Source organism: Lactuca virosa, chromosome 1, assembly GCF_052849685.1.
Source record: "Lactuca virosa cultivar CGN04683 chromosome 1, Lactuca_virosa_CGN04683_v6, whole genome shotgun sequence".
Lineage (NCBI taxonomy): Eukaryota > Viridiplantae > Streptophyta > Magnoliopsida > Asterales > Asteraceae > Lactuca > Lactuca virosa.
In genome coordinates, this window is record NC_136426.1 from 205,326,574 (window position 1) to 205,337,120 (window position 10,547).

At 33.9% G+C, this 10,547-nt stretch overlaps 1 protein-coding gene across 9 annotated transcripts; it reads right to left on the minus strand.

Annotated features, from left to right (window-relative positions):
- Positions 1 to 292: 292 nt before the first annotated feature.
- Positions 293 to 10,341, minus strand: LOC145164016 (disease resistance protein RPV1-like). Of its 9 annotated transcripts, XR_013739782.1 has the most exons (12): positions 10,207 to 10,341; positions 8,268 to 8,895; positions 6,424 to 7,549; positions 6,004 to 6,327; positions 4,973 to 5,893; positions 4,283 to 4,886; positions 4,083 to 4,148; positions 1,513 to 1,549; positions 1,391 to 1,427; positions 1,116 to 1,275; positions 844 to 1,039; positions 293 to 755 (listed from the first exon to the last, which is right to left on the minus strand). XR_013739782.1 is itself a non-coding variant. In XM_079082748.1 (8 exons), the coding sequence occupies exons 2-7, from the start codon at positions 8,798 to 8,800 to the stop codon at positions 4,084 to 4,086; spliced, it is 3,573 nt and encodes a 1,190-aa protein (XP_078938874.1). In that variant the 5' UTR covers positions 8,801 to 8,895; positions 10,207 to 10,341; the 3' UTR covers positions 2,196 to 2,546; position 4,083. The 9 variants fall into 9 exon arrangements, 3 of the variants coding, with proteins under 3 accessions (XP_078938874.1, XP_078938879.1, XP_078938872.1); XR_013739780.1 differs by adding an exon at positions 2,101 to 2,159 and having other exon boundaries at positions 1,116 to 1,990; XR_013739783.1 differs by lacking the exons at positions 1,391 to 1,427; positions 1,513 to 1,549 and having other exon boundaries at positions 1,116 to 1,141.
- Positions 10,342 to 10,547: the final 206 nt, after the last annotated feature.

Below are 10,547 nucleotides of genomic sequence, written 5' to 3' on the forward strand. Positions count from 1 at the left end.
ACAAATTTAAACATAAAAACATTTAACAGCTTAAACGACTTTATTGAAACAAATTTACACCATCCATCAAGATATATGAATGTCAATTAAAAAAACATCATTTTAACAATTATTCATATCAAATTATAGGACATGAAAATATATATGGTAAAAGGACTATCCACAAAGATCCATTGAAAAATAAATACATAAGAAAAATGAAAAAATAAGCTACAAATTGAATAACAAATGGAAATAAAAGCACTACTTTTGGTGTAGATTACATTTAACAAATTTGCAATATATGCACAAGATTTATAAAAAATAATTGATTAGTGCCAATAAGAACCATAAATGGCTCAAAATGACCTCAAGAGAACAACTAAGTTAAATGTGTGTGAAAATAACCTGAGATCAGACACACAACACATAAACGTTACATCCTCGTCAACAAATTGTTTGAAGTAAAAAACCAAATTGTGAAGAGTAAATAAACCAAGTTATGCTTCAACCTGATAAATCAACACCTGGTACTAATTTTGGGAAAAAGTCAACTGAAACATACCAATTTCGTTGACCATTTTATGCACGTGGCATGATATGCTCTAAAGATCAACAAAAATAGGAAACCAAAGGCATTTGGTGATAAAGAAAGTATCCAAGATTGTCATTTCTTTTTTCTTGTTCATCAACTGTTTCGTCAATAATGAAGTCAACAATTTAATCTTTTTCCTCTTCAAGATGATCCTCTTTTGCAATGTCCTCAATGTGTAGGCCTAAGGATCATGAGCAAGTTACAGTTACCACACAAGAAATGTTCCAGGTAATGATTACTAAAATCTGTTCGGAAAGTGACAAAAATACCCTTATCATCCCCAAATAAAAGATGTCTGAGTTTCTAGTTTGCACTTCGCCCAACCTTTACGGTTCTCTTAAAGAAATGGCATGCATTATGAAGTGAAGACAGGAAACTCAAAACTTTTGTAGAAAGCCAGCGATGTTGTTATCTTGAAGGAGCTCATGGCCTTCTTCATCAAGCCCATAACACTTCACTGCTTTTCTGTTAGATCAGTGCATCATAAATTAGAAAGAATGGCTATTCATTTACTGAGATAAGATCAAAAAAATGATTTTACCTCTTCTTTCTTTTCGTCTTCTGAAACTACAATAAAGTATTTTTAGTGGTTATGATTAACAATGACGTTAAAAATCAAGAATTATAGACGAACTCCCTTGGATATCTATAGTTAATCAAAGAAAACCATGGAGATATACACCAAACGGAAGTAACAAAGACTGAATCCAAAAAGAACAAACAATACAGATCAAAAAATTAAAAAAAATACGATTTGAGGAATTTTAGAATTTGGAATAGAAATATAAAAACATAAAAATTGGAATAGAAGCATACAAATAGTGTCCAAATCAGCAATCGCTTCATCAAATGCCTAAAAAAAAGAATAAATGGGAAAAAATGGTAATTTTAGAGCAAAGGAAGCCAAAAGATATGCCATTTAAAAAAAAGAATTATACCTAGATCGTGTGTCTCTCTGTGAGGGCGTGGTGGTGGCTGTGATATTGTTAATGAAATAACCAAAACCAGAATGAAACCCCAATGAAAATTGTAGCAAAAAAAAAAAAAACAAACGCATATACATATGACCATTTGCAGTCTACGTTTTTTTAATGTTATACAAAATAAATTAGGTTTTTATGTGTAATTAAATGAAATAGTGGGACAAAGATATAGTCATATACTAAGACTTTCAGAGAGTGAGACAACATTTAGCTCGACAAGCATGCCAAACACCGTCCCTTCATCATGGCATGGCAAGGAAAAAGAGTGTGTGTGTGTGTGTGCCTGTTTGTTCCTATTGGTGTTGACCATATTCAATGTCATTTTTGACCTGTCCCACCATGGGGTATGTTTGACCTGTAGTGTGGCAGAAATGAAGTGGCTGCCAAAAAGCTAAGTTGACATGGTAGCGCACATGACATCACTCCCTCAAGCCTAAGAGAATGTATGGTTAGTGTGAATACATAAATCACCCATGTAGTTACCAAAGATAACTCAAATCTATGTAATCCACTTAAACAAATTTGAGGGAGTTATTTACTCACTATGGCTTCCATAATCAACTACTACAGGTGGTAACCACATGTCCAGTGACCAGTATCCCCTACGAAATTATGAAATTTGGTGAAACGATAAGATATATTAGGAAAACAAAGGGAATTCAGATTGATACCATATTGTTAATACACCCAACCCCAATTTATATTTGATTTTTTACTATGGTTAAAAATTAAAAGAAACAAAAAAGGACAAATGCACATGTATATAAAAATAAACCCAACAATACATTAATGCCACAATAAACATAACTAGATTGATGTTCTCAGCTGCAACAACACCTCGTTTCCATGATGCCAGCTGCATTCTCAATTGCATGGTCATATGACAAGAAACCACACATACAAAGACAACTAAAACTCAAGGAAAATTGTGTATAGCCATGCTTTTCTCCACCTATGCAACCTCCAAGTTCACTCCCCAAATCTCCAACCTTCATTTATGACATTGTCTATGATATCAATTGTGAAGACAGAGAAATGGATAAATACAGAGAATGGAGATACCGTATAAGTGGTAAAAAGTGTTACTTAAAGATTTAATTGATCAGACAATGTGTCCATCAAACTTTAATGAGACATTTTGTAAGTGATATGCTATGTTCCTTTTCCTTAAGGATGGAGATGCATGTAAATGGAAGTTCAGGACTCTATGGTGCCAACCAACCAGTTTTGGAATGTCTAATTATGCACGTGCAAAAGAAAAAGTTAGAATATAGGAAAGTTTGTTAGTAGATGATGCATATGGTTTAGATAGTAATAAAGAACCAAGGGGATTCAAGACTTTCTAATGAAAATTGTATGCCCTTATTATCAATTTCCAAAGAAGTTTACTTCGGTGATTCTTTTTATAGCCTGCAGAGTATGTAATATTTTGGATATATTTAAAGGGAATCCTCATGTGCATTTATTTATTTTTCTTTAAGCGGCGTTAAATACTATACCAACATAAAGGATAACATTCAACTTTCCAGTTAATTTTTACTAGCTCTGAAATCCCCTTTTTTCCTAAAATCTACATAAGTTCTGGTAAAAATTAACGAAAAGAAATCAGAAGTCAAGTATGATACACCATACAAGAGGTAAATGACATGTTTTAAAGACACATTAGTTATGGTTAAAAAAGAGTGAAAGACATGGGGACAGTAATTTTGAACAAGCATTTGATGGGTGCCATTCTGCATGGTTATGGATGAAAATTTATTAGTGAGGTAGATGTGTAACATGTTGTTTCCAAAAACATCAAGTATATGTGAGTAAAGCTAGAGCATAAGATCAGTTTATTAGCACGAATATGTGTGTAATATGATCAACTCTTTGATGAACATATTGACACTATCTTCTTTATTAATGCGAGAGGTGAAATCTCTCTCAAAGAAAACTCTATCACAAAAAATCTGAATGAATCCCTACTCCCACATCTCTCCTCTATATATATAACTCCTTAACTGCACAACTAACCTCTGAACCCTGATCAACATTCTAACAAACTCTTTGTTGACTAAGTTTGACTAGCTTTGACTTCATTTTAACTATGACTTTCTAATTGACCTTTTCCCTCTTCTAGAGACTCGTCACTCTGTTGGGCAATACATTGTGTTTTATGGAGAAGGAGATAAATATGTATAAATAAAATAGATCCAGCTGAGTTTTGGTTAAATTTCAACATGGAAGTTTGGAAGATCCAATTCTTTGGGACAACAAAACACCAAAACAAAAAGCATGTTCATTGCCATTAGAAAACATATAAATGAACAGGAAAGAAAGCTAATTAGAATTGCAAAGTTGTGGATATGATCAAAGTTCGGGTGAGCCAAAAGTGTAAGTTGGTTGAATGACAAAACTTAAGAATTACTGCCTGCTGGAAATTTATTTATTTATGTGAAAACATATTCGAAATATGTTTGTGACCATTGATTTGTGTAGTTTTCTACTATGTGATGAGAAAAGGGGTTTTGGGATAAAAGTACCTTAAGGGCCATCCTCCATTACTCCAGACTTCCTTTGAGACAAAGCTCTGAAGTAGACTCGCTTATCTAATGAAAAGAAATAGATTAAAGATTTGACAACGATTGCAAAAAATCAAAACATGAGTTATTTATCACGACAACACTATCATTTAATTATTATCAGCTTTAGATAAAACGTAATACATAAGAATGAGTTCTACCTTTAATTAAGCGAGCTCCCTCTTCACTAAGATTGCCAGAATTTAGTAGATACGTATCAACGAAAGGCCGCAGAATTCGACTTTTCTTTAGGATGTATTCTCCTGTTGTTGACTGAAATCCAGTGAGATCTCCACCAATGATGTGATTCCATGACTTGTAATAACCCAACACATCTTCTTCCTTGTTCTCTCCATCATCATACACAAAACTCACCCCACACTCCTTTGTAATCGCATCACCATCTGGAACCTTCCTTTGGGTAATAGTAATAGTAACGTGGTCACCACATTCCATTTCATTCGACCCAAACATCCAATGGCTTAACAATGTCAAACATTTTCCACCGAGATAGACTACGTCAAGGTAATGTTGGTATATCCAGGTGAGGTTTTTCGTTATATTACTAATTTTGATCAAGGGCAGATAAAAGGACTCGGAGAGAAATAGAGGCGTCTGCACAAAGCAGAAATTCAATCCAGTGAGGTTGTTAGGGGATGATGGTATGGTAAATGATATAGATGGCCCCGTGCTTTTATCTGTAATCCAGTTCGGCATCTCTTCGCCTCCATAAATTGTGCTGAATATTCCAAATTCATAATACATCTGCCAAATACAACCACCGTAATTAATCACCATACGTTATATATACATGCATATTCACACGGATATATATTTAACCAGATTTATACCTGGATTTCACATTCCTCTTTTCCTCTGTAGCCTGTACATGTTACCACACACCTATCATTATGAGAGTATAGCTTACTCCAGCCCAAACTACATAATACCTTTTCCTCGACACTTTCCATTGGTTGGGTTTTAACCATGCCTTCAATTTCAAATGAAGAAGGTGCTAACATCTTCCAGTCCATAAAGAAATCAAGTGGGGACATTTGTGGATGAAATATAACTTTTCGTAGCGAAGGCCTTTTAGAATCAAAATACAGTTTCATAAAAGTTAGTGTGTGTGGAGGATGTTCGACTGATGTCAGCATATTACACTTTACCATACTAAGTGTCTCAAGCCTAGGAAGGCTTCTCACACAATTGGGCAAGGAAACTATAGGATTTTCATCTAAATTTAATTCCTTTAACATGGAAAGGCAACTGAAGTCCATCGGAAAGGATTCTGTGGACAAATTATTATCCTTAATTGATAAGCTTACTAAAGATCTTGGTAAAGAAACTGTAAAGAACCTCAAATCACTTGGTATAACCTCGAGAATAGCGGAGGAATCCATTTTAGTGTTTACACCTGTGCTGTTAGCCTTGAACTTTTCTGTTGAATCCATATCCCTAATCTTGATTTGAGATTCACCGAGATAACAACCATTTAGAAATAGTTTTTTAACTCTCTTTAACATGCCTATGATTCTTGGAAGTTTTTCAAGCTTGTTGCAATAGCTCAGATCAACAAGGATAAGTTCAAGACATCGCTCAACTGATACACAAACCTCAAGCAAACCAATGCAACCTTTAAGTATTAACCTCTCAAGTGAAGGGAGGTGGTCAAAGCCACTAAGACTATGAAGCTGTTCACAGAAACTCAAATTAAGAATTTTCAACGATCCAAGCAACCTTTTGTCTTTTGAGCATGATCCAATCAATTGCTGAAATTGAGATAAGTTAGATCCAATCAATTGTTGAAACTGAGATAAGTTAAAACAATAGTGAATTTTATCAACCAGACATAGAAGAATAACAAATTGAGATAGATTACCTTTAGCCTCTTATGAAGTCGTTGTGGATAGCTATAATGAATCCCAAATGATTCAATCTTGCTATACGACATGTCAAGAGAAACCAGATTCTCCATCGGTAATTCTGAAGGTATAGATTTCAAAGGGAACCCATGCATACACAACCATCTTAATTCTTCAGGAAAATTCTTGTAAGAGCCGGTCATTTGTACATAGTTGAGTTGTAGCAGCATTAGCCTATACATGTTACCAAATACATTTGTTTTCAACTCGACTGATCCATGCAACTTCTCTTTCTTAAGCATTCTCATGTCAATAGTGAGGCCAAGAACATTTTCCGTACCCTAAGAAAAAGGGGATGCAAAAATACTTTAAAATATTACAGACATGTATATAGAAATGCAACATGCATGCTTTAAAAAAGTGTACATGGCTCTTACATTCTTTTGTTTCAACACTCTAAATGACTCATGACCCCATAATCGACTTCGTTCCCATGGTTTGTAAAGTGATTCTTCACGTACTACAAATCTTCCCATCTCTTGAACAAGCTGATGCATCATCAACTCATTATTTCGTCCAATCCTAAGAAGGCATCTGTCAATGAGATTCGTGATCCCGGTTTTTGTTTCAATATTGCATGCCTCTAATATTGTTATAGCAACATTTCTGTCCATTCTGACAAAAATACATGCAATATGTTTAAACAACTCCTTATCATTTTCTGATGGAAAAGAGTCAAAGCTCATTTTCAAGACATTATTTATAGGGGAATCATTTTCTTTCTTCAGCCTGTCTATGTACCCCTCCCAATAATTTACATCTCGATTATATAGAGACCTGCCCAATACTTTAAGAGCCATTGGATGCCCTTCACAATAATTCACAAGCTTTTCAGACACTTCTTCATAACCTGCCTTAGGATTGTTGCTCATGAATGCTTGAAAACACAGAATTTTTTGTGATTCAGTAGTAGATAAGCCTTCAAGCTTCTGCACTGTATACTTGGGTTTAATGTTCGTTTTGAATAGTGAACAACTTTGTGTCAACCATGCGTCCTTTGTTGTTATTATTATTTTGCTTCCCGGATGAATACCTTTGCTTCCAAGTAATGCATCTAATTGGTCGAGACTACCAATATCATCAAGAACCACAAACACCTTTTTACGGGCTACTGCATTCTCAATCATTGAGGTGTATATTGAAACGTCATGAACTTGAATTGAACTTGGTTTTGAAATGTCATCGTAGAGTTGTTTTTGTACATCAATAATCCCATTATATCTTTCATCACATCTCCTATTAATATCTTCAATGAAGCTACTTGTGTCAAATTCATGAGAATGTAACACATAGGCAGCTTTCGCTAAAGACGTCTTGCCGATCCCACCCATACCCAAAATAGTGAGTACGTTTGCAGTATGTGTGGATGCATCTTTCAACCATGAAGTGATGAATTTAATGGAATTGTCCATCCCAATAAGTTGTGGCAGTGGAAACCTTGATGATAAACGTAATTTAAGGAAGATATCCTTAAGAATTTCATCAATAAACTCCACCTCTTGCCTGGAATTTAATTTAATAAGAAGTAAGAACCACAAAATGAAATCCAAAAAACTAATATTTCTCACATAATAAATATTATGGTATTTTAACTTCTAATCATATAAGCATCTAATGTGCAAGGTCATAATGATTACATATAACACAACCAGAGCCACGAAGGTAATATATGATTTCATTAAGGGTCAACCACATTTCTTTCTGTTTCTATAAAGCAATCAAACTTCAATATTGACGTGGTTTTGAATGAATCGTTACAAAATGGCAGTGAATAATTATAAGTTAAACTATAGTACTTACAATATCATAATATAATATAATATGACCTGAATGTAGAATGATATAAGGAATAGTCGATGGATTACAACCAATCAAAATATGGCTATAGATATAATTAAATTATTCAAAGCATATAAAATCATGAAAATGGTGTATCAAAATGAACTTATTTACGATAAAATAAAAAAATGCATGACAAATGTTTTAAAATTAGCGGGATGCTTAAACCTACCTGCATGAATTAATTTATGAGATCACATAATTGCAAAAGTAGAATCAATTTCAAGCATATTTTTCTCCGACTTTAAATGCATAAAAAATATGTCTATTTGATGATTATGATGAAATGTATCGAAATTCATAAGGAGAAGATGATATGACATTTTATGTGTTGATTAAACAATATTAAAAAATATGGAAATATGGCTAAGAATGTGATTACCTGCCTTTTACGTTCTTCCCTTTTAATCCAGCAACTTGGGTAAGGGCTTTATTCCACCTGTCCATCTTTTGAGCCCAATTACTTCTTTTACTTGCATTTGTTTCTGCCTCCATTATCTGTCTATGCTGAGCCATTGCATCTCCCAAGGTATTTTGTTGCTTCCTGACTTCAGTTGGCTCAACATGATAAAAGACAGGGATAACAATATGGTTGGATGTCATACGTTGCTCAAGGATCAACACCAATTCATCAAGACACCATGTGGAAGCAGCATATGTCTTAGACAACACGACAACAGAAGCCCTAGATGCTTTAATTGCACTCTCCAATTCTGGTTTCAGATCTTCCCCTGTTTCAATCTTTTCATCATCCAAGAAGGTAGTGATATTGGCATGCAAGAGGGCATTATAAAGGTGATTAATGAAACTATGACGAGTATCAGGACCTCTGAAACTTAAAAATACATCATATCCATGACCATGAGCTGATGAAGAAGATGAAGATCCTTTAGACATTTCATGGAGAACAACCATTATGAGTTACGGGTTTAGGACTCTTCACCTTTCCCACGATTTTGTGTATTTCTATTTCTCGTTTCTCCTAATGATTGAGTGTATCCCTGTAAGCTCTGAAAGCTCTTCCACACATCATCAGTTAGAATTGGTCGCTCAGAAAGCAAGTATTGTGTTCCGAAAAATCTATATTATTAATACCTTATGCAACTAAAGTCTCATCAGAAAAATAACTTCAATGATAACTGTTTATAATTAAAATTAAAAAACAAATACATATGCACCTTCAAACATTTCAATGTGAATTTAATATGCTTCAGAAATAATCAACATTTATACAATTATGTATTTATATTGAATCCCATAAAATTCAGATGGGAATTGTTTACTAATTGGTTGACCTGTTTTCCGGTTAAATTTAGTGCTAGAAAATATCGAACCAGTCTGTTCAATCAACCTATCTTGATCTGATAACACACCATAGACTTCCCTAACATTGTGTAAACAAATCCAAATTAAAGTTCAGTTTATAAATACTCAAACAAATCAATAGCAAATACCACTCTAGAAACTACTAGAAGATCCACTATGGCATCCTATGAAAGCGATTGCAAAACGTATAGGCGATTTCCAAACTTTCACTAGATATGAAGTTATGAACAAACATTAAAAGACCCAAACACAAGAATGAACAAGCTTCTTGACATAGTTATTTAAAGATCCTCAGAATTGGCAAGAAGAATCTTTTCAAATTTATGGTGATCTCCTGTTAGACCAAATTAATGCACAACTAAAGCAAGGAGTGACATAAGTTTTTACTGACCAACGTTGTAGGTTTTAACTCTACAAAGATATCCATTGTAAAATTTGCTACTCAAAGAAAAAAACAAATAATTCAGCTTATTCACAAATAAATGGAGAACTATTTGATATTTTGATTAATTTCTTCACTAGCAAGAACCTAATCTTACAATATGGCTTCAATAATGATCAGCAAATTTTTTACAGTGGGAACATAAACAGGAAATTTAGATTATTACAATTGAATATTAAACGCTGATCATTATGAGTATTTAGATACCATTCAGGAGCAGATATATGATTAAAAAAGAATCATATGTAAAAAACGTGTTTATAAACTGAAAAATATAAAGGATTTAAGGAAGTAATACTCGAACTCTCGAAGATTGAAAATTTTCCCAATGTGCAACAAGTTTAGTTCATCATTCTGGACTACTATACGCAAAACGTGATGGATTTGTGTTATCCTAAGTGGTTATAAACTGCGAAAAAGTCATTTACATAATAGAAATTCCAATCACCTGATAATTGAAAAACAAATTATTTTGATGTGATTTATAATTAGTAAGATGAATTTGTCTAACAACGTGACAAAGTAGCTTGTGAGAGTGTCCTTTCATAGTTACCTGGAGGAGACAAGAGCCCTAAAGCAGCGAGAATAGTGGACGAACCAACGGCAGACAGAGAAGGAACAGCGAACGGCGGTAAGTCTTCGGATGCCGGGTCAACGGAGAAGGGAGACGACGACGGAGGAGAATGATTTTTTTTTTGTTTCTGCTGGAGCGCCTTCAATATGGCCCATTTTTAGGAAATTTTAAATATGGCCCCTTTACTTCACTCAAATTAGCAGGTTTTGATATAACTGCCATTATGTCTCAAAGACATCCTGATATTACATTATGTATATTTGATGCCTATATGATATGTGTGTCGTGAAATTTATCTAATTGGGTGGTAGATTTCATAT